The 24,609-nt window shown below is 45.9% G+C and overlaps 1 protein-coding gene across 2 annotated transcripts in view; it reads left to right on the top strand.

Annotated features, from left to right (window-relative positions):
* STK10 (serine/threonine kinase 10) overlaps positions 1 to 24,609 on the top strand; it is a 120,310-nt gene that overhangs the window by 88,106 nt on the left and 7,595 nt on the right. For both annotated transcript variants that reach the window (XM_030829923.2, XM_060296598.1), the window contains 6 exons: positions 404 to 583; positions 15,863 to 15,955; positions 18,796 to 18,925; positions 20,845 to 20,969; positions 22,701 to 22,889; positions 23,495 to 23,620. In XM_030829923.2, coding sequence (XP_030685783.2) covers positions 404 to 583; positions 15,863 to 15,955; positions 18,796 to 18,925; positions 20,845 to 20,969; positions 22,701 to 22,889; positions 23,495 to 23,620 — 843 coding nt within the window. The remainder of the gene's footprint in view (positions 1 to 403; positions 584 to 15,862; positions 15,956 to 18,795; positions 18,926 to 20,844; positions 20,970 to 22,700; positions 22,890 to 23,494; positions 23,621 to 24,609) is intronic.

Raw genomic sequence — 24,609 nt, 5'->3', positions numbered from 1 at the left:
TTTTCTTTAAGCGGAAGTTGCAGAGTGAGGATGATTGGGCATGGAGAATAATTCACGACAATTGCCCAATTCCTCTGTTTCCTGATCTCATTAGGCGTTGACTTATAAACACAGCATTGCATGAAGGTCACGATGCTCCTCTGAGTCACGCAGGAGGATCTCTAGAGGGGCCATAACCTTTACTGAGCCCCATGCAACAACCCTGCGAGGTAGATGGTCTGGTCTTCCTTTTGCACATGAGCAAAAAGACTCAGAGAGGTTCAGTGACTTGTCCCAGGTCACACAGCAAAGAGGTGGTAGACCTGGGATTCAAACCCAGGTCTGAGCACGGGCCCTGGGCTTTCCCCATCTCCCTCCCAGGTATAAGGTGACTTTCCTGAATTTCCCTTTCTGCTCCTTCCAGGCCAAGAAGAAGTTCTTTGACACAGAGCTGGAGAACCTGGAGCGTCAGCAAAAGCAACAAGTGGAGAAGATGGAGCAAGACCATGCTGTGCGCCGCCGGGAGGAGGCCAAGCGGATCCGCCTGGAGCAGGAGAGGGACTACGCCAAGTTCCAGGAGCAGCTCAAGCTGATGAAGAAGGAGGTGAATACGTGTTGGGTGGAAGCAGGGGTGTCTAGGAGGATTAGGACCCTCCCGGTTGCAAGTAATCAAAACCCAACTCAACCTGGCCTCAGAAACAGAGGGAATTTGGGGGAGCTTGTATGCATGAAAAGCTCACATCCAGCTATGTCTGGATCTACACCCTCCCGCTGTGCCAGTAGGAGCCCCTTCCCCGTCATTTGGGCTCTGCTTTCCTCTGTGTGGATTTGGTTTCAGGCAGGCCCTCGCCATGTGGCCTCAGGCAGCTTCCTGTACATCCCCCCAGCTTAGCAGCCCTCGCTGAAAGAGCAGGAGGAAGGAAGGGATAGCAGTTCAGGGAAACTTGAGATGCTGTCTCCAGAGGGGCAGTGGGTGCTGGATGGGTGCACACACGTCCTCCATGCCCTACTCTCCCTCCCCCCAGAACAGCAGCCCCCTAGTTTGGACCTATGTGCCTGTTCTCCCTCTTTTCCCATCCAGCTGGAAGGGGAAGTGGGAGGTGGCAAAGAGGTAGATGGTCCTGAGACAAGGGAAGGGTGGCGTATTTCTCAGCCTGCCCAGGGAAGGGCATCTGGGTCCCAGAGAGCAGCTCACACCTCCCGCTGTGGAGCCAGACACTGGGAAGCTGGGACAGACTTTCTTTCCTAAACTCTCAGGAGGAAGGAGGGGGACAGGGAGGGTAGAAGCCCTGGGGCAGGTATACCGATCAAGGCTGCTTCCCAATCTCCAGATGGGAGCAGCAGGTGAACAGCTTCCATGGTGCTCGGGGACCTCAGAACCCAGCTCCTAGACTTGACTGTGACGGACATGACATTTGGTGTATCCGAGGGCCCTCCGGTGGCTGCCTGTGGGAACCGGGGCCACGGGCTGGCTGAGCAGGGCCAGGGCTGGGATGAGACAACTTGTCTAGGGCACAGAATTTAAGGAGGTGCCAAAAAACTCCATAATCAACATAAATAATATTCTGATGCAGTGTTTTAAAATAAAAATTCATGTAAAATATTCATGATGAACAGAATATCAGCTATTTAAAACAGAGGCAGGGGACTTCCCTGGCGGTCCAGAGGTTAAGACTCCGTGCTTCCACTGCAGGGGACGCGGGTTTGATCCCTGGTCGGGGAACTAAGATCGCACGTGCCGCGTGGCATGGCCAAAAATAAATGAAATAGAATAAAATAAAATAGGCAGGATCCGACAGGGCTGGGGTTAGTGTGAGGCGATGAGGCTGAGCCCTGCAAGTATAGGACTTGACCCTGTCTGTATTTGAATTTTGTTCATAATTTTTTTTTGCATGAATTTTGAGTTTTTAAAATTGTATTTATCTTGATCACTGAGTTTTTTGGCATTCCCTTTTGTGCCTGAGGTGAGTGCCTTGGCTTACCCTGGTCCTGAACCTCCTGCTGAGAGATGGGCCAGTGGGCTGAGATGTGTGGAGGGGAGGAGGGAGAAGCTGATACTAAGCACATCCCCAGCTCCAATGCTGGGAGCACAGACTTGGTTCCAGGTCTTGGCTGTGTGGCTCAAAGCGAACTGCTGGGCTTTGGACAAGCTACAGGCAGACCTTGTTTTAATGCACTTCGCAGATACTGTGTTTTCTTATTTTTACAAATTGAAGGTTTGTGGCAACCCTGCGTTGAGCAAGTCTTTCTGCACCATTTTTCCAACAGCATTTGCTCCCTTCCTGTCTCTGTGTCACATTTTGGTAATGCTTGCATATTTCAAACTTTATCATTATGATTATATTTGTCATGGTGATCTGTAATCAGTGGTCTTTGATGTTACTTTTGCAAAAAGATTACAACTCGCTCAGATGATGATGAGCATTTTTTTAGCAATAAAATATTTTTTAAGTTGTATACAGTTGTTTTTTTAGACATAATGCTGATGCAAACTTAACAGACTACAGTATAGTGCAAAGATAATTTTTTCTATGCACTGGGAAACCAAGATATTCACGTGACTTGCTTTATTGAGATGTTTGCCTTATTGTGGTGGTCGGGAACCGAGCCAGCAATATTTTTTGAGTTCTTGCCTGAGTTCTGGCTGCCTTCTGTCACAGTGAGAGTTATTCAGCTACTGTTCTGTTGAATATCTACATGTGTGGCACTGTAGGAGGTGCCAGGGATACTGTAATGAACAAAATAGATAGGGTCCCTACACTCAAGGAGTTGTTAATTGCCAGGGAAACCAGAAAAAAAAAAGCACATCAAATAAAAAAACACTTGCCCATTGCATACATGCTGTGAGAGCAAATAGGTTGGTTAACTAGAGAACTTACGGAGAGATCAGTATGTGACATTTAGGCTGAGACCAGAAGGATGTTTCTAGGAGGGTGGAACAGCATGTGCAAAGGCCCTGAGGTGTGGGAAAGAGCTGGGAAAGAACTGAAAAAATGATCAGTGTGGTAGGAGCTTAGGAAGCGATTGGGAGATTTGGACGAGATGAAATCAGACAGGTAGAGAGGGGCCAAATCACGGAGGGAGGTGAGTCAGAGGCAGGAGTTTGCTGTTTGATTCGGTGCTGTTTACCGTGCATTCCTCTCAGATATTTTGAGCATTAAATGAGAAGCACCCAGTGTCTGCCCCAGAACAAGTACCCCGCGGATTCCAGTTTCCTCTTGGCGCCTCACCCCCATCACGTACGCGCACCCTTTGTACGTGCGGGTGGGGGAAGGAGTTGTGGGGACTTTAAAAGTGGGAAAAAGAGGAGGTGCCTGGGACGGGGAGGTGTGAGGGGTCGCCACGGAGTTCCTCGCCCTTGGCCGGCACCGACCTTTAACAAAGGTGGACGTTCTTGTTGTTGGCAGCATTCTAGGAGGGTTTTCAAGCCTGTCAGTGAATTCTGAGGCAGTGCGTAGGATCTGGTACTTGGGCTTCTTCTCAGATTCAGTTTTTGGGTTTTTCTTTTTCCCTGGGTGTTTTTCTTCGAAACGTTTTCATGGAAAGAAAAAGCTTGACCTCTTTGCCCTTTTGGCTTCTGCCGTTTGCTAAGACTGTGACCCTGTCACTGTCCTCCCATGAGGCATTCTTGCTGCCAGGACTCCGGCTCGCTGACTGAACAGAGCCGCTGGCTTTAACCTGCTTCACGGTGGAGCCAGGCGAAGCGTAGGCGGCTTGTGCTTGCTTCCGGTCCCCAGAGCTAGCTGCAGGGGTTTTGTCACTTAATTAATCAGTATATATTTTTAGAGCTCCTACTGTTTGTCACCCCTGTACTAGGCAGTGATGAGCAAATCACACACAGCCCCTGTCCTCAGCTTTGCCATTGTTGTAAGAGGCTGTCAATACGGAAAGAGTTGCATGTTACATGGTTATAAGAAGTTTGACAACATACTACATTTTTATCAGAGGGAGTAAAGGGGGAAGGTGGTCTTTTCCACTTGTAAAGAGAGAAGCAAGTTCTTTTAGGATGGCATCACAGGGAAGTGGTTGTGTGGGCCTGGAGTCAGAGAAACCCGAGTTTGAATCCCGACTCTGAACGCGGGCAAGCTGCTGCAACTCACGGAGCCTCTGTCTCCTCTGTGAAAGCAGGTAATGACAGGGTCACTCATGACGCTGTTCTGGATAGAGACTAAATGACAGAGCCAGGCACCTGGCACCTGGTAAGCACTTACTGCATGCTGGCCCTTTCGGTTATTCTTACCATTATCATTATTATCAGCGTCCAAAGTAAGGTCTAGAGATTCTTGCTGGTGGGGGCCGGTGAAGGGCTTTGCTTCATGGTACCCCCCCTAGGTGTCCCACGATTCCACGTCCTGCCATTGCCTACTCCACAGTCCGAAGACCTTCGATCACAAGGGTCACCTGTGTGAGGGCTACTGGCGAAGCCCAGCAGGGAGGCTTGGGTACGCCCTTGGATTGGTGGTTAGGATGCACCAGCAGGGGTGAAGGACGAAAGTGGGAATGAGTAGGACCCCCAGTTGAGCGGGCTCTGAACTACCCACAGATGCATTAGCCAGCCCAGTGCTGCATCAGAGAAATCCACACGTGGATGCTGGAGAAGAAGACCATACACAGACCCACGTGGACTTGACTTTAATTAGTTCAGAGCAAGGAAGGGTTCACCCTGTCCATCTCCCTGTGATCCACTGAACGTGAGAAAGCCAGTCATGGTGTGATCTCAGGCATAGAAAACATACAAAAATAACAGAGGGTAAAACTTGAGATGCCTCATGGGACCTCTTTCATGGTTACGGCAATTGTTATGAAATATCATGCTAATGACCTTCCAGCATTTAGGAGGTATGCATACAGGAAAAATCATTATTTGTAAGCTAGTTGAATGGGGACGTGTTTGTTCTTCGTTGTTGTTTCAAGTAATTAACTAAATCTAGTACTGTGTGTGTCTACATATAGAAATAGAATAAATGTATAATTGTGTTCTATGAGAATGGAATTGATGGTCTGGTCCTCAGTCCCCATACACACAGTACACTTAACATCCACGAGAAACTCAGTGGACAATTGTAACTTACTTCTTAGATCATCTAAATTTTAAAACAAATTCAATCAGTCTTGAAGGAAATCTTTCCAGAACTCTTTGTTTTCCTGCCTTCCTAGGCAAAACTCATTAAACATAACTTAACTATTTCTTAAATAGTTTGGATCTCTGTAACATCAGAGAGTTATATTCCTGGAAGGACCCTAGAAGTTTTAGTTAAAAGCCAGATCATTTTTTTCTGATGAGAAAATGGGAAACAAGTCCAGGGACTGTTCCAAAGATGTGCAGTTGGACCAGAAAGCAGGATTTCTGACATGTAGTAGAAAGCCTCTCTTTATAGACCTCAGCCAGAGTGGCGCTGGTCCATCCCTGTCCTCAGGGGTTACTTATGAGCAGGTCCAGGTGTCCCTTTGCTAAGTAGCTCCACGTGACTCAACTCTGAATGTTCTTTTGCTTTCTCCCTCCGTTGTCAGTGGTATAAGACTGTTCAGTGCCTTTAGCAGAAACCTCCAAACCCTTTTCTAAACTGCTGTTTCTCATCTTCTGTCCTGGAAAACCACATCATCAAGCTTGAAGAGCACACTTCTAAGCTAGTGCATCCTTTCAATTGTATGATGCCTTGAATGGGGCTGTCAGAGGCGTTTTGATGAACACCTGACTGGTGCTGAATTATGGTTATGTACCCTATTATCCAAGCGAGCCCTTGGACATGGAAGGTGATGTGGCACAAATGAGATTTTTGAGATATTTTATGAGGACTTCTAACACAGTGATTCTCAACCAGGGACTCTTTTGCTCACCAGGGGACATTTGGCAGTGTCTAGACACATTTTTGTTGTCACAACTGGGGAGAGGGTGCTACGGCATCTAGTGGGTAGGGGCAGCGATGCTATTAACATCCTGCACGGTGCGTAGGACATCCCTCGCAACAAAGAATTATCTGCTTCCGAAGTCAGTAGGGCCAAGGTTGAGAAACCCTAATCCAAGGCCATTAAAGCTAAAGAACAAAGGGGCAGAATTCAGATTACAAACCTAAAACCATGAAAGAAAACACCCAGGAACTGGAAGAAGAGACAATAAAGAATAGCTGGTAGGATTTGGGGGTCAGATGATAGTGTATGTTTAACTTTAGGGGAGGCCGCCAAACTTTCCCAAAAGAGTCTGTATCATTTTACATCTCCAAGACAATGTGTGAGAGTTCCAGTTGCTTCCCATCCTCACCAGTACTTGGTATTGTCAGTTTTATTTTTTGTTTTAGCCATTCTGATAGGAAGTGGTAGCTCATTGTGGCTTTATTTGCATTTCATTAATGACTAAAGTTGAGTATCTTTTCCTGTGCTTTTTTGCTATCTATATATCTTTTTTGATGAGGTACCTGTTTAAACCTGTTACCCATTTATTTAACTGGGTGATTTGTTTTTTTATTACTGAATTGTGACAGTTATTTTTACATTCTGAATACAAGTACTTTGTCAGTTATATATTTTGCAAATGTTTGCTCCCCGTCTGTGGCTTGTGGCTTGTCTTTTGATTCTCCTAACAGTGTCTTGCATAGAGCGGAAGCAGTTAATGTTGGTGAAGTCCAACTTATCATTTTTTCTTAGGGATCGTGCTCTTAGCGGCTTATCTAAGAAATCTTTGCATAACACAAGGTCATATGTTTTAGATGTTTTATAATTTTAGGTTTTATATTAAATGCATAGTGTATGGATGAGTTTCACTATTATTATCATGATTGTTTTGCCTGTGGATGTCCTAGCACCTAGTTTTCTAGCACCATTGGTTGAAAAGACTGCTTTCTCCACTGACTTGCCTTTGCATCTTTGTGCAAAATCAATTGACCATACATTTATGTATCTATACCTGGACTCTCTGTGCTGTTCTGTTGATCTATCTTTTACCAGTTCTACAATGTCTTGATAAATACATTTTTACAGTAAGTTTTGAAATCAGGTAGTGTGAGTCCTCCAACTTTGTTCCTTTTTTCAAAATTGTTTTGGCTATTCTAATTCCTTTGCCTCTCCATATACACCATAGAATCAGCTTGTTGATTTCTATAAAAATGTCTGCTGGGATTTTTGATTGAGATTGAGTTGAATCCGTGGATCAAGTTAGGGAGAAGGGAATCTGAACAATATTGAGCCTTCCTTTCCATGAACACAGTACATCTCTCCATTCATTTAGGTCTTCTTTGACATCTTTCCTTAGTGTTCTTTTTTAGTTTTCAGCATACAGATTCAGCATATATTTTGTTAGAATTATTCTTATTTCATATGTTTTTGGTGCTGTTGTACAAGGTGCTATTTTTTAATGTCAGTTTCTTTTTTTTCTTCATTTGTGAGTATACCAGCATTTATTTTTAATTAATTAATTAATTTTTAAAACATCTTTATTAGAGTATAATTGCTTTACAATGTTGTTTTACTTTCTGCTGTACAACAAAGTGATTCAGCTGTATGTATACATATATCCCCATATCCCTTCCCTCTTGCGCCTGCCTCCCACCGTCTGTATCCCACCCCTCTAGGTGGTCACAAAGCACCAAGCTGATGTCCCTGTGTGAGGCAGCTGCTTCCCACTAATCTATTTTACATTTGGTTGTGTATATACATCAGTGCTACTCTCTCACTTCATCCCAGCTTACCCTTCACCCTCCCTGTGTCCTCAAGTCTGTTCTCTACATCTGCATCTTTATTCCTGTCCTGCCCCTAGGTTCATCAGAACCATTTTTTTTTTTTAGATTCCATATATATGTGTTAGCATATGGTATTTGTTTTTCTCTTTCTGACTTACCTCACTCTGTATGACAGACTCTAGGTCCATCCACCTCACTACAAATAACTCAGTTTCGTTTCTTTTTATGGCTGAGTAATATTCCATTGTATATATGTGCCGCATCTTCTTTATCCATTCATCTATCGATGGACACTTAGGTTGCTTCCATAGCCTGGCTGTTGTAACTAGAGCTGCAATGAACATTTTGGTACATGACTCTTTTTGAATTATGGTTTTCTCAGGGTATATGCCCAGTAGTGGGATTGCTGGGTCGTATGGTAGTTCTAGTTTTAGTTTTTTAAGGAACCTCCATACTGTTCTCCATAGTGGCTGTATCAGTTTACATTCCCACCAACAGTGCAAGAGGGTTCCCTTTTCTCCACACCCTCTCCAGCATTTATTGTTAGTAGATTTTTTTTTTGCGGTACGCGGGCCTCTCACTGTTGTGGCCTCTCCCGTTGCGGAGCACAGGCTCCGGACGCGCAGGCTCAGCGGCCATAGCTCACAGGCCCAGCCGCTCTGCGGCATGTGGGATCCTCCTGGACTCCCCTGCATCGGCAGGCGGACTGTCAACCACTGCGCCACCAGGGAAGCCCTGTTTTAGGTATATTTTGATTTCCTCTTTGATTTCTTCAGTGATCTCTTGGTTATTTAGTAGCGTATTGTTTAGCCTCCATGTGTTTGTATTTCCTACAGTTTTTTCCTGTAATTGATATCTAGTCTCATAGTGTTGTGGTCAGAAAAGATACTTGATATGAGTTCAATTTTCTTAAATTTACCAAGGCTTGATTTGTGACCCAAGATATGATCTGGCCTGGTGAATGTTCCATGAGCACTTGAGAAGAAAGTGTATTCTGTTGTTTTTGGATAGAATGTCCTATAAATATCAGTTAAGTCCATCTTGTTTAATGTGTTATTTAAAGCTTGTGTTTCCTTATTTATTTTCATTTTGGATGATCTGTCCATTGGTTTAAGTGGGGTGTTAAAGTCCCCTACTATGAATGTGTTACTGTCGATTTCCCCTTTTTGGCTGTTAGCATTTGCCTTATGTATTGAGGTGCTCCTATGTTGGGTGCATAAATATTTACAATTGTTATATCTTCTTCTTGGACTGATCCCTTGAACAGTATGTAGTGTCCTTCTTTGTCTCTTATAATAGTCTTTATTTTAAAGTCTATTTTGTCTGTTACGAGAATTGTTACTCCAGCTTTTTTTTAAAAATTTATTTATTTTTGGCTGTGTTGGATCTTCGTTTCTGTGCGAGGGCTTTAGTTGCGGCAAGTGGGGGCCACTCTTCGTTGTGGTGAGCGGGCATCTCACTATCGCGGCCTCTCTTGTGGAGCACAGGCTCCAGACGCGCAGGCTCAGTAGTTGTGGCTCACGGGCCCAGTTGCTCTGCGGCATGTGGGATCTTCCCAGACCAGGGCTCGAACCTGTGTCCCCTGCATTGGCAGGCAGATTCTCAACCACTGCGCCACCAGGGAAGCCCCTCCAACTTTCTTTTGATATTCATTTGCATGGAATATCTTTTTCCATCCTCTCACTTTCAGTCTGTATGTGTCCCAAGGTCTGAAGTGGGTCTCTTGTAGACAGTGTATATATGGGTCTTGTTTTTGTATCCATTCAGCCAGTCTCTGTCTTTTGGTTGAAGCATTTATTCCATTTACATTTAAGGTAGTTATCGATATGTATGTTCCTACTACCATTTTCTTAATTGTTTTGGATTTGTTTTTGTAGGTCTCTTCCTTCTCTTGTGTTTCCTGCCTAGAGAAGTTCCTTTAGCATTTGTTGTAAAGCTGGTTTGGTGGTGCTGAATTCTCTTAACTTTTGCTTGTCTGTAAAGGTTTTAATTTCTCCATCGAATCTGAATGAGATCCTTGCCAGGTAGAGTAATCTTGGTTGTAGGTTTTCCCCTTTCATCACTTTAAATATGTCCTGCCACTCCCTTTTGGCTTGCAGAGTTTCTGCTGAAAGATCAGCTGTTAACCTTATGGGGATTCCCTTGTATGTTATTTGTTGCTTTTCCCTTGCTGCTTTTAATATGCTTTCTTTGTATTTAATTTTTGATAGTTTGATTAATATGTGTCTTGGTGTGTTTCTTGTTGGATTTATCCTGTATGGGACTCTCTGTGCTCCCTGGACTTGATTGACTATTTCCTTTCCCATGTTAGGGAAGTTTTCAACTATAATCTCTTCAGATATTTTCTCGGACACTTTCTTTTCCTCTTCTTCTTCTGGGACCCCACTAATTCGAATGTTGGTGCATTTAATGTTGTCCCAGAGGTCTCTGAGATTGTCCTCAATTCTTTTCATTCTTTTTTCTTTCTTATGCTCTGCGGTAGTTATTTCCACTATTTTATTTTCCAGGTCACTTATCCTTTCTTCTGCCTCAGTTATTCTGCTATTGATTCCTTCTAGAGAATTTTAAATTTCATTTATTGTGTTGTTCATCATTGTTTGATTGCTCTTTAGTTCTTCTAGGTCCTTGTCAAATGTTTCTTGCATTTTGTCTATTCTATTTCCAAGATTTTGGATCATCTTTACTATCATTATTCTGAATTTGTTTTCAGGTAGACTGCCTATTTCCTCTTCATTTGGTCTGGTGGGTTTTTACCTTGCTCCTTCATCTGCTGCATGTTTTTCTGTCTTCTCATTTTGCTTAACTTACTGTGTTTGGGGTCTCCTTTTCGCAGGCTGCAGTTTCATAGTTCCCATTGTTTTTGGTGTCTGCCCCCAGTGGGTAAGGTTGCTTCAGTGGGTTGTGTAGGCTTCCTGGTGGAGGGGACTGGTGCCTGTGTTCTGGTGGGTGGGGCTGGATCTTGTCTTTCTGGTGGGCAGAGCTGCATTTGGTGGTGTGTTTTGGGGTGTCTGTGAACTTAGTATGATTTTAGGCAGCCTCTCTGCTAATGGGTGGGCTTGTGTTCCTGTCTTGCTAGTTGTTTGGCACGGGCCATCCAGCACTGGAGCTTGCTGGCCGTTGGGTGGAGCTGGGTCTTAGCATTGAGATGGAGATCTCTGGGAGAGCTCTTGTCAATTGATATTACATGGGGCCAGGAGGTCTCTGATGTTCCAATGTCCTGAACTCGTCTCTCCCACCTCAGAGGCTCAGGCCTGACACCAGGCCAGTGCACCAAGACCCTGACAGCCACACGGCTCAGAAGAAAGGGGAGAAAAAAAGAAAGAAAAAATAGTTTTTTAAATAAAAAAGTAAAAATAAATAAAATAATTAAAATTAAAAAATAAAATAATCAAAATTTAAAAATTTAAAAGTACTAGAAGGGCTTCCCTGGTGGTGTAGTGGTTGAGAATCTGCCTGCCAATGCAGGGGACACGGGTTCGAGCCCTGGTCTGGGAAGATCCCACATGCTGCGGAGCAACTAGGCCCGTGAGCCACAACTACCGAGCCTGCGCATCTGGAGCCTGTGCTCCGCAGCAAGAGAGGCCGCGACAGTGAGAGGCCTGCGCACTGCAATGAAGAGTGGCCCCCGCTCGCCGCAACTAGAGAAAGCCCACGCACAAAAACGAAGACCCAACACAGCCAAAAATAAATAAATAAAATTTTTTTAAAAAGTACTAGAGAAAAGAAAAGAAAGAGAGCAACCAAACCAATAAACAAATCCAGCAATGATAACAAGCGCTAAAATGTATACTAAGATAAACATAAAAATCCGAAACAAGTCAGTTGCAGACAGGAAACCCCAAGTCTACAGTTGCTCCCAAAGTCCACTGCCTCAATTTTGGGATGATTCGTTGTCTATTCAGGTATTCCAGAGATGCAGAGTACCTCAAGTTGATTGTGGGGATTTAATCCGCTGCTCCTGAGGCTGCTGGGAGAGATTTCCCTTTCTCTTCTTTGTTTGCACAGCTCCTGGGGTTCAGCTTTGGGTTTGGCCCCACCTCTGCGTGTGGGTTGCCCTCAGGCTTCTGTTCCCGCCCAGACAGGATGGGGTTAAAGCAACGGCTGATTAGGGTACTCTGGCTCACTCATGCCGGTGGGGTGGGGGAGGAGGAAGGGGTACAGTAGTTATAATTGGAATGCGGGGCGAGCCTTTGGCGGCAGAGGCTGGAGTGGTGTTGCAACAGCCTGAGGCGTGCCGTTCCCCGGATCACAGGACCCTGGCAGTGGCGGGCTGCACAAGCTTGCGGGGGGTGGGGGTTGGGCATGTGGCTAGTGACCTGTGCTTGCACACAGGATTCTTGGTGGCTGCAGCAGCAGCCTTAGCATTTCACACCTGTCTCTGGTGTCCAAGCTGATAGTTGCGGCTCGCACCCGTCTCTGGAGCTCGTTTAGGCATTGCTCTGCCTTCTGTGGGCAGACGGGGAAGGAATCCCCTCTCGTGTACCCCGAAACAATGGTCTTTTGCCTCTTAGGCAGGTCCAGAGTTTTTCCTGGACTCCGTCCCGGCTAGCTGTGGTGCACTATACCCCCTTCAGGCTGTGTTCATGCAGCCAACCCCAGTCCTCTTCCTGGGACCAGACCACCGAAGCCTGAGCCTCAGCTCCCAGCCCCCACCTGCCCCAGCGGGTGAGCAGACAAGCCTCTCAGGCTGGTGAGTGCTGGTCGGCACTGATCCTCTGTGCGGGAATCTCTCCACTTCGCCCTCTGCACCCGTTGCTGTGCTCTCCTCCGTGGCTCCAAAGCTTACCCCCCACCCCCACCCCACCCTGTCTCCGCCCGTGAAGGGGCTTCCTAGTGTGTGGAAACTTTTCCTCCTTCACAGCTCCCTCCCAGAGGTGCAGGTCCTGTCCCTATTCTTTTGTCTCTATTTTTTCTTTTTTCTTTTGCCCTACCCAGGTGTGTAGGGATTTTCTTGCCTTTTGGGAAGTCTGAGGTCTTCTGCCAGCCTTTAGTAGGTGTTCTGTAGGGGTTGTTCCACACGTAGATATATTTTTGATGTGTTTGTGGAGAGGAAGGTGATCTCCATGTCTTATTCCTCTGCCATCTTGAAGGTCCCCCTTAATGTCAATTTCTAATGTCAGTGCTAGAGTATAGAAAATAGTGGTATATTGATCTTGTATACTGACCTCACTAAACTCACTTACCAGTTCTAGTACTTTTTAAAATATAGATTTCTTGGGATTTTCTACATAGACAATAATGTCTGCAAACAGAGTTTTATTTCTTCCTATATGCTTTTTGTTTCTTTTTCTTGCTTTATGATGCTGGCAAGGACCTCTAGTGGGATGTTGAATAGGAATGGTAGAGTGGACATCCTTGCCTTGTTTCCAGTCTTAAGGGGAAAACATTTAGTATTTCATAGTTAAGTAGGATGTTAGCATTAGGGTTTTTTGTAGATGCCCTTTCAGATTAAGGAAGTTCCCTTCTATTCCTAGTTTGCTAATAGATTTTGTCATGAATGGATGTTGCATTTCGTCAGATGTTTTTCCTATATCAATTGATGTGATCGTATAGTTTTTCTTCTTTAGTCTATTGATATTGTGAATTACATGGCTTTGTTTTCAAATATTGAATGAGCTTTACATTCCTGGGATAAAGCCCACTTGGTCATTATGTAGTTTACTTTTTATATATTACTAGATTGAATTTGCTAATATATATTTTATTGAGTATAATTGCTTTACAATGGCATGTTAGTTTCTGCTTTATAACAAAGTGAATCAGTTATATATATACATATGTTCCCATACCTCTTCCCTCTTGTGTCTCTCTCCCTCCCACCCTCCCTATTCCACCCCTTCAGGTGGTCACAAAGCACCGAGCTGATCTCCCTGTGCTATGCGGCTGTTTCCCACTAGCTATCTACCTTACGTTTGGTAGTGTATATATGTCCATGCCTCTCTCTCGCTTTGTCACAGCTTACCGTTCTCCCTCCCCATGTCCTCAAGTCCATTCTCTAGTAGGTCTGTGTCTTTATTCCTGTCTTACCCCTAAGTTCTTCATGACATTTTTTTCCCTTAAATTCCATATATATGTGTTAGCATACAGTATTTGTCTTTCTCTTTCTGACTTACTTCACTCTGTATGACAGACTCTAGGTCTATCCAACTCATTACAAATAGCTCAATTTCGTTTCTTTATGGCTGAGTAATATTCCATTGTCTATATGGGCCACATCTTCTTTATCCATTCATCCGATGATGGACACTTAGGTTGTTTCCATCTCCGAGCTATTGTAAATAGTGCTGCAATGAACATTGTGGTACATGACTCTTTTTGAATTATGGTTTTCTCAGGGTATATGCCCAGTAGTGGGATTGCTGCGTCATATGGTAGTTTTATTTGTAGTTTTTTAAGGAACCTCCATACTGTTCTTCATAGTGGCTGTACCAATTCACATTCCCACCAGCAGGAATTTGCTAATATTTTGATGAGGACTTTTGAGTCTATTTATGAAAAGGATTTGGTCAGTGGTTTTAATGTCACTCTGGTTTTAGTTATCTATTTCTTCTTGAATGAGCTTTGGTAGTTTCTTTCAAGGAATTTGTCTATTTCACCTAAGTGGCTGAATTTACTGACATAAAGCTGTTCATAGGATTCCTTTAGTATCCTTTCTAATGACTGTAGGATCTGTAGTGATGTCTCTTTCACCCTTCATACTGGTAATTTGTGTTGTAGTATCCTCTTCCTCTCCCTCCTCCTTTTTCTTCTCCACTGCCTCCATCTTCTCTGTCAATCTGACTAAAGGTTTATTAATTTTATTGACTTCTGCCTGATTCTTTAGCCAGAAACACAATGTTTCTTACAGTTTTAGCCACTGCATCACTGTCTAGGACAGGGGCAAAGCCAGGAGAGCAAAAGGAAAAAAAAAAATTCCCAGGAAACTCAGCCCTGGTACCAGCCCCTTCTATAAGTTTTGACTCCCTTTCATAGCCACCTGATTTTGTTTACTTTTCAGAGTCCTCAGTTAGTTGCTTTTTGTATTTTATCCAGAGTTTTTCACTGTAATCAGCAGGAATGAGAGGCTGCATTGGTGTACCTCACCATGCCAGAAGTAGAACTCTCCTGGAATGCTTCTTTTTGATCACGGACAGTATGGAAAAATCCTTCACTACCTGCTCCTAAGAGCCCTGTCAGTGAGTGCATGTTTTGGGGTGTCAGGTAACTGTGAAGGTATGGGTTACTCAGAGAAAACTGAGGAACTGTAGCTTCCTTATAGTGAAGTGTCATGAATCTCTTCTTCTTCTGTTATAAAAAACAGAAAGCCAGTTCCAGCTGGCCTGAGAATACTATTAGTTCACCATCTGCCCACCTGGCATCTTTTGGGAGTCTCAAAGACATCAAACCAAGAACTCCCGTCTCTGACCAGGAGGGCAGAAGTGTCACCAGGCATCCTTCATCTCTTAACATTGCTTCCATGCATTGATTCTGTCTCAGGCAGACCCCCTCCAGGGTGGTCCACCATGGCCTACATCCTCCCAGCTCAGCAACCCCAAAGGACAGAGAGCGGCTTCCCCCAATAATTCCAGCACCCATCCTGAAGCTCTCACTAGCCCAGCGAAGATCACACGCTCATCTCTGAACCAATCCCAGATGCCAAGGCATGGAATATGCTGATTGACAGCTTGGATCATATGCCCAGCCTAGAGTCAGATGGGGCTGGGGGCATCAGCCATGCCTGAACCTCAGAGACTGAGCTGGGGCTACCTAATGCATGCATTCTCACCCCCAAGGAGTTAAAAACGTCTTAGATATTATAATGGTCTAACAGATTGACAGTATATCTGTGGGATTAAAATTTCATGGTGTTGGTTCATTAGGGAAAAAAATGTCTAAAAGGGCTTCTGAGGGGGCAACAATTTAAAAAGAGGTTGAGAAACACTGTCCTAAAAGAAACTGAGGTGCTGTCATCAGAAGAAGGGGGATGGATACCAAACAGCGAAAACAGCATCTGTCTGCTCTGAAGGAGCCTGGAAACTGGAGCCAGCAGCAGACGGGTGGCCAGCAGGTGTCATCTGTCAGCGGAGTGGAGAGCAGACTCGGGGCTAGTGCCTAGAAAGCTGAGCCTCCTCTTCAGTCTCCCTGGCCCAGGAGTTCTGGGATTGAAGGCTTATTCAATATGAAGTGTGGAGGTACGCTGACCTAGCCATTCTCTGCTGTCTCTGGTGCAGGTGAAGAATGAGGTGGAGAAGCTCCCCAGGCAGCAGCGGAAGGAGAGCATGAAGCAGAAGATGGAGGAGCATGCACAGAAGAAGCAGCTTCTCGTGAGTCCTTGCCCCTCAGTTGGGGAGTAGAGGGGTTGGGGAGTCACAGGTTTGAGTCCCTGAATGGTGACCAGAGCTCTTCTCTGTGTGTGCCCATGCCCTGCCCTTTGAATACTCACCTATCTCTCATTCTGAATAAATCAGACCATCCGGATTATCCTCATTCTGAATAAATCAGACCATCTGGATTAATCCTCCCTGTTATCATCTCCCCCATGCAGCCTTCCTTGATTGCCCTTGCTCCAGCTGGAAGTGAGCTCTCCCATCTCTAGGAGATACCACAGACCTTTACATCCACCTCTCCCAGAGCCTTTACCGCTTCCTGCCTTGTTTTAGAGCTGTTTGTACCTCACATCTTGACCAACCCAGTACATCCCTCTGCCCACTTGGCATCTTTTGGAGTCTCAAAGACACCAAACCCAGATCTCCCAGACCTGGTCCTGTTCTCGTGTTCTGAGGGGACACCGTCCTCCACTGTGATGTCAGGCCAGAAGCCTTGTCATTCCTGACACCCCTTTTCCCTGCAATCCTTCATCACCTCTTGAAGCCTGGGTTTTGTTTTTCTTTTAATCTCCAAACTCCCTCTGGATCCATCAACTTGTCAACATCTCTGTGACCCCCTAGCCATTCTTGTCTTTTGCCTGGACTACTGCAGTAGCCTCCCAGCTAGTTTCCCTCCAGTTCTTGCAGTTCTTTCTCTCATACCAGTTGTTGTGATCAATACGGATTCCAGATCTGATCATGGCACCCTTCCCCAACAGCCCTGGGCCTTTAAAACCTTCAGTGGCTCCCACTTTGTCCATAAGATCAGATCAGCCTTCTCACATGCTTTCAAGGCCCTATAGGTCTCGTTCTTTTCAGCCTCTCCCAGCTACACTCAGTCCCCTCTGCCCCAGCCTCGGTAGCCTTTTCACTTCATGTTCTCATTTTGTCCCACTTCCTCTGCCCCCAAATGCAAAGAAAATTAGAGTCTACAATTACAATTGTTTTGTGTGTTCTCTGGTTTAGCATTCATGGCTTACCAGGATAGGTGCTGTTTGTTTTCCCCTTTACAGAGGAAGAAGCTAAGGCTCAGAAAGGTGACACTGCACAGTTAACAGTGGGGTCCGAGGCCTCAAGCTGAGTCTGACTCCAGGACACCATCATACTTTCCTCCAACCTGTCCCTTGACAGGTTGATTAGAAAAAGAATGCAGGGCTAGGGAGGGTGGGGAGACAGGCCCTAGTCCCCACAGAGGGAGAGAAGACTGGCCCTTTTAGGAGGCCACTCTGGAAGTTGCATCAAGAGCTTCAAAAACGTACACATCCTTTGGCCTAGATTTTCTGCTTCTAGGACTAATCTTGAAGATGAATCATCACAGAGGTTCAAGGACATTTAGCTACCAGAATGTGAAGAGCAGCAGTATCTAAAATAAAGAAAACCTATAAACAACCTATTATATATTGGGTAGATAAGTTGGGTATAGCTAGCTATACCATGAAATATTTTCAGCCATTACAACTTATTTTTGATAGGAGCTTACATCATGACCTGGAAAGGTCTTTTTAATAATTTTTAAAAGTTGTGGTAAAATAGACAAAACATAAAATTTGGTATCTTACCCATTTTTAAGTGTGCAGTTCAGTGATATTAAGTACATTCACATCATGGTGAGTACCATCACCATGATCCATCTCCAGAACTCTTCATCTTGCAAAACAGAAACTCTGGACCCATTAAGCAGTAATTCCCCATGACGCCCTGCCTCCAGTCCCTGGCAACCACCATTCTACTTTCTGTCTCTACAAATTTGACCTCATATAAGTGGAATCATACAGTATTTGTCCTTTTGTGTCTGGTTTATTTCACTTACCTTGTCCTCAAGATTCATTCGTGTTGTAGCATATATAAGAATTGCCTTCCTTTTAAAGGCTGAATAATATTTCATTGTATGTATATACCACATTGTATTTATGCATTCATCTGTTTATGGACACTTGAGTTGTTTCCAATCCCTTGGCTGTTGTGAAAAATGCTGCCATGCATAAGGGTGTACAAATATTTCTTCAAGTCTTTTAAAGTAATCTTTGTGAAACAACAACAGATGTAAATACATTTATATAGATACACCAAAACCAGTTGCTAGCATTGAGTGATAAGATTAGTGCAAATTTTTAGTTTCTTAACATGTTTCCTAAAATTTTTATTAAAATTTTTTTTTTAATTTGTTATTTTTTTATTGAAGCATAGTTGATTTACAGTGTGTTAGTTTCAGGTGTACAGTGCAGTGATTTAGTGATATCTATCTATAGATAGATAGATATTCTTTTTCAGATTCTTTTCCCTTATAGGTTTTTTGTTTGTTTGTTTTGGGGTTTTTTTTTGGCTGTGCCCCATGCGCAGCTTGCGGGATCTTAGTTCCCTGACCACGGATCGAACCTGGGCCCTCAGCAGTGAAAGCTCCAAGTCCTAACCGCTGGACCACCAGGGAATTCCCCCTTATAGGTTATTACAAAATATTGAGTATAGTTCCCTGTGCTATACAGTAGGTCCTTGTTGGTTATCTATTTCACATATAGTAGCTAAAATTTTTTAATTTAAATTTCAGTTCTTTACTCTTTATTAAGGAAAGTTTAAAACATAGGCAGAAAGGGGTATAACAGTATAATGAATCCCCATATACCCATCACCTGACCTCAGTAATTATTAATTCCTGCCCACTCACTGCCCCACTCTACTGTATCATTTTGAATCAAATCCCAGACATCGTATTATGTCACCTGTTAATATCTCAATATGTATCTCTAAAAAAAAATAACCACAATATCATGAACACGTCTAAAATTTTAAATACTTAATAGGACCGGGACTTCCTCGCCAAGCAGAAGGAGGACCTGGAGTTGGCGATGAAGAAGATCACGGCCGACAACAGGCGGGAGATCTGCGGCAAGGAGCGCGAGTGCCTCACTAGGAAGCAGGAGCTCCTTCGAGGTGGGTGCCCGAGAGCGGGGCGCGCATGTGGGCCCAGACTCTCCATGAACGTACATGCCAGCCCCGGGCAAGGAAGAACTGCTAGGTCTTCTCTCCACCCTAAGACCAAACATCAGCCTTTATGGTGAAACATGAGGAAAATCCCCACTGAAGTCAGGACTGAGGCAGAGATACCAGTTAGCAACAACACTGTCTGACACTATTGTGGATGTCGAGGAAAGGAAAAAAAAAAAAAAGGAAGCAATGTAGAGTGGGTGGAAGTTGCACGTGAGTGAGCTGGGTTAACGGGGTCGGGGGGCAGTACTGAGAGCCGCTCCCAGCAGCCAGCACGCAGTGAGTGACTCCTCTGCCTAGCCACGTGCCTTAATCTTACACCTTAGTCACCCTGCATCCTACCCGTAACCCTGCACGGCAGGCCCTACTGTCCTCCCCATTTTTATAGATGAGCAAGTTGATGTTTGGAGAGTGACTCTTCTGTGGCCTGGGTTGCACAGTTAATGAGTGGTAGAGTGGGCCCTGGATGCACACCTTATCTTGAAGCCAAGCTCTTAACTGCCCCTGTGTGGTGGTGCTTTGGCAGGTTTGCATGCTGGTGAGTCCCTCCCAGCATTAGACTGTCGGGGGACGACAGTGTGAGCCACCACCCAGAGGGAGGAGAGCAGGGGAAATCCTGGGGAAGAAGGGGATCAGAAAGGGGGCTTATATATCTGATGATGTCACTCAGCTGAGGAAGCTCTGGGGTAGAGAGCTCTGGAGGGTGCAGGGCTTGGGGTCTGTATATAGCCCCCAGGCTATCTAATTTATGGCTAGCAGATGTTGGGTACACTTTTATGGGGTATGCAAAGCAAGCAGGCTCCAAATGGCTGGAAGTCTGTTGTTTGAACTGCATTTAAAACAACTGGATGGGTGAAAATTAGAGCTTGGTGCCTGTGGGCTTGGGAGCTAATGGTCCCTGTCCGTTGTAAAGATGTAAACATAGGACTAACATACGAGTGCTGTCTCTGGCTCATTATTATAACAGGGGCCACAGCCAGGACTCTGATGGCCAGGGCAGTTAAAACCGTATAAACCACTCAGTACTTGATGTGGGCCAAGAAAAATGGGGTCCTTGGTATTCCGACATTCTGAATAGAGCCACGGATGCTTCAGAAAAGCCCTTGTTTCCTTTTCTTATCATGTGATGGCCTGTAAGAACCATCCTACCTGTGGGACTGGGGTTCTGATTTTGGCTTAGAAGCCAGATCACTGTTTTGATGTTCTGTGGATAGATGCTGGCTTTCATGGAACAGGAGTGCAGTGAAATAAACAACTTCGCAGTAGGCTGAGCATGACCAGCTGTATCTTGCAGGGCGTGAGGTTCTCCATCTGACACCAGCTTCCTGCCCTGTCCTGAGACTTCCAGTGATAAAATGCCAGATAACTGTTTCAATAATGCATATATGGGACATGAAGGGTCTCACCTATTTTTCAAAGGAGGAAATAGTGACAAGAGGCTGTCTTCTTCATGGGGTTTCCACGTGAGCCCTTCCTATTTGCCCATTAGGAAAGCAGAGGTGCAATGTAGATTGAACATAAAAGTATTTTCCAAGGACATTTTCCCTCCGTAGTGTGGTTGTGCCCATTTGGCAGAGATGGAAGGTGAGGCCCGGAGAGGATTTTGTGTTCACCTCAAATCCCAGTGATGCAGCTGGGTTTTAGCCTCTGGTTTCTCTGGCTCCTGACTCCAAACACTTCCTGCTCTACCATGCTGCTGGGTGCTGTCATCCCTGGAAGTTTCTAGGAGTTGGCTCAGCCCACATAGTCTAAGGACGTGGCACAGTTATCAGCCAGTGTGAGGAGACCTGGCTCGGGGCAGTGGAGGGGAGGGCCTGGTGGGGCTCTGGCCATCTGCACCTCACCGGGTGACATGTCCTCCACAGACCGGGAGGCGGCGCTGTGGGAGATGGAGGAGCATCACCTGCAGGAGAGGCACCAGCTGGTGAAGCAGCAGCTCAAAGACCAGTACTTCCTCCAGCGGCACGAGCTGGTGCGCAAGCATGAGAAGGTGAGGCTCCTAGTCAGCTTGGGTTCGGGGGCTGCCACCGGGAGACCTGGGAGAGCCGCGAGGCTGCCCCTCAGTGGGGCATCACTTGCTCCTGAGAGCAGCCAAGTCGGCCACAGTGAGGCTTGAGAGCTTCTTGGGCGATGTCCTGCCTCAGATCCAGGGGCTAGGAATTGGGGAAACTGGCAGGGAAGCAGATGGCCCAAGCAGCTCCCTCGCTGACCCTGACACCTGATGTACGTGTCTCTCTCACTTTTTCCCTTTTTTTGTCCTGCCTTTCTTTCCATTTTCATTTTATATCTCTTTCCCATGCATTCCCTCAGAATACTTTTTTAATTAAAGTATAGTTGCTTTACAATGTTGTGCTAATTTCTGCAGTACAGCAAAGTGACTGTTATGTGCATACATTCTTTTTAAAATATTCTTTTCCATTATGGTTTATTCCAGGAGATTGGACACAGTTCCCTGTGCTGTACAGTAGGACCTTGATGTTTATCCATTCTAAACGTAATAGTTTGTATCTACTAATCCCAAACCCCCAGTTCATCCCTCTCCCTCCCCACCTGGCCTTGGCAACCACAAGTCTATCCTCCATGTCTGTGAGCCTGTTTCTGTTTTGTAGATAGGTTCTTTTAGATTCCACATATAAGTGATATCATTTGGGATTTGTCTTTCTGACTTACTTTACTTCGTATGACCATCTGTAGTTGCATCCATGTTGCTGCAAATGGCATTATTTTCTTTTTTATGGCTGAGTAGTATTCCATTGTGTATATGTACCACATCATCTTTATCCATTCATCCATTTAGAGACATTTAGGTTGTGTCCATGTCTTGGCTATTGTGAATAGTGCTGCTATGATCATAGGGGTGCATGTATCTGTTTGAATTATAGTTTTGTCCAGGTATATGCCCAGGAGTGGGATTGCTGGATCATATGGTAACTCTATTTTTAGTTTTCTGAGGAACCTCCCATACTGTTTTCCGTAGTGGCTGCACCAACTTACATTCCCACCAACAGTGTAGGAGGGCTCCCTTTTCTCCAAACCCTCACCAGCATTTGTTATGCGTGGACTTTCTAATGGTGGCCATTCTGAGCAATGTGAGGTGGTACCTCATTGTAGTTTTGATTTGCATTTCTCTAATAATTAGTGATGTTGAGCATCTTTTCACGTGCCTACTGGCCATCTGTATGTCTTCTCTGGATAAATGTCTTTTTTTTTTTTTGTGGTATGCGGGCCTCTCACTGTTGTGGCCTCTCCTGTTGCGGAGCACAGGCTCCGGACGCGCAGGCCCAGCGGCCATGGCTCACGAGCCCAGCCGCTCTGCGGCATGTGGGATCCTCCCAGACCGGGGCACGAACCCGTGTCCCCTGCATCGGCAGGCGGACTCTCAACCACTGCGCCACCAGGGAAGCCCCTTCTGCCCATTTTTCGATTGGGTTGCTTGGGTTTTTTTTTTTTTGTTAAGTCGTATGAGCTGTTTGTATATTTTGGAGATTAAGAAGGCATTCAGAAGGTAAGAAGGTAAGGTTATTAACGGTAATCTTTAAAGTGAGAACAGAAGATGATATTTAAGGGTAGTATAGTAAAATGACACAAGCCTTGCTCTGCCGAGCATTCTGGACCACGCAGGTCCTGGGCTCCTGAGTTGCGTGTGGCAGCCTTGGCATCTGACCACGCCTGCGTGCGTGGAACGCAGCTGACCTTGGCCTCTGCTGGGTGTCCCCCTCAGGAGTGCGAGCAGATGCAGCGCTACAACCAGCGCATGATGGAGCAGCTGAAGGTGCGGCAGCAGCAGGAAAAGGCGCGGCTGCCCAAGATTCAGAGGAGCGAGGGCAAGACACGCATGGCCATGTACAAGAAGAGCCTCCACATCAACGGGGCGGGCAGTGCCGCTGAGCAGCGCGAGAAGATCAAGCAGGTGGGGGGCCGGGGGTGTCCTGGAGTGGGGCCAGATCCAGGTTTGGTTTGGCCTGAATCTTACATGGTTGGGGGGGGTATAGAATATAAGACGCAGCACGGGGTCTTGGAAGGAAGAATGGAATGGAAGCCAGAAGTAACAGCCCGAAAGCCTAAAAGCCTCACGTTGACTCCTCCTCTGGTGGACAGGGGAGGAGGCTTGGCGTTGCATCTCATGCGTGTTCCCTGTCACACTCAGGGTGTCTATCCTGCAGCTGCTTCTGCTGGTAAACTCCTTCCTCTCCTCCACTGAGACCCCGCTCACAAGTCACCCATGTGGCTCCGGGACAGAGTCGGTGGCTGTGGGCTCCTGTGATTCCTGCTTACTACATACGCTGTCCTAGCATGTCTCAGTGTCCTCGCCAATCTGGGGGCTCCTTGAGGGCAGGGGCTGGGTCTCAGCTCAGCGGGGAGAACTTCAGACAGGGGGCACAGCCTGAGTGGTACAGGGCAGTGTGGCTCTGTACAAACCAGCCCCTCAGATGGGGTCTCCCCGGGACAGGGCTGAGCTGGGCCCCCAGCCAGGCCCGTGGCCCGCTGAGGCGCCTCACCTGTTCTCTGTTGCAGTTCTCCCAGCAGGAGGAGAAGAGGCAGAAGTCAGAGCGGCTGCAGCAGCAGCAAAAACATGAGAGCCAGACGCGGGACATGGCGGCACAGTGCGAGAGCAACATGGGCGAGCTGCAGCAGCTGCAGGTACTGCCCTTCTGCCCCGCCCCTGCTCGCCTCACCGCCCCCCCCCACCCCAGGCAGTCAGCTCCCTGGGGGCCCAAAGACCCTACAAACGGGGGAAGGAGTCTGAAGCTCAGGGTGGAATGGTTTCCATCCTGCCGCTCTGTGTGATGTTGGCCAAATCACATCACCCTCCCAGGCCACAGTTTCCACATTCATAAAATAGGCAGGGGGTAAGGATGATAATTCCTATTTTGCAGAACTGGAGTGAGGCTTTGTAAATGAGATGACAGAGCTGAGCTGAACGTGCCATGCCCGGGGCCTGGCAGTGGGCATGCTGATGGATTTCTCGGTCACCACTGTGTCTTGGGAAAAGGTGTCCCAATTACCCTAATACCAAAACCAGACGTTACAAGGAGGAAAACTACAGACCTGTATCTCTCATGAACACAGATGCACAAATCCCCAACGAAACGTTGGCAAATAGAATTTAAAAATGTATAAAAAGTAGTATACACCAGGACCAGGCGGGATTTATCCCAGGGCTGGTGCAATAGATGAAAATGAGTTAATATAATCCATGACATCAGCAGGCTAAAGAAACATCACGTGATCATATCATCAACAGATACAGAAAAAGTATTTGACAGAAGCTGACCTCTGCTCATGATAAACCTTCTCAGTAAACTAGGAATAGAGGGGAACTTCCTCAACTTGATAAAGGGTATCTGTAAAAACCTACAGCGACTTACCATCATCCTTAATGGTGAGAAGCTCAGAGCTTTCCCACTGAAGTCAGGAAAAGGTATCCTGATATTGACAGGCCCCTTTGTGACCTCCTTCCCTGGGGAGATCCTTGACCTCTTGTTTGCCTCACAAAAGGTTTGCCTCACCCTAAGGGTCCCTGCCCGGGAGCTGGTACTTGGAGCCCCCTTGTGGTGGAGCGAGGCATTGCCATACCTGACAGATGGGCTGACAGGAACCTCTGTGACCTCAGGAAATTCTTTAGGCTA

This window comes from Globicephala melas, chromosome 3 (assembly GCF_963455315.2).
Source record: "Globicephala melas chromosome 3, mGloMel1.2, whole genome shotgun sequence".
Taxonomy (NCBI): domain Eukaryota; kingdom Metazoa; phylum Chordata; class Mammalia; order Artiodactyla; family Delphinidae; genus Globicephala; species Globicephala melas.
The sequence above is the reverse complement of the archived record's forward strand: the minus strand, read 5'-3'. Positions and strand labels throughout refer to the sequence as shown.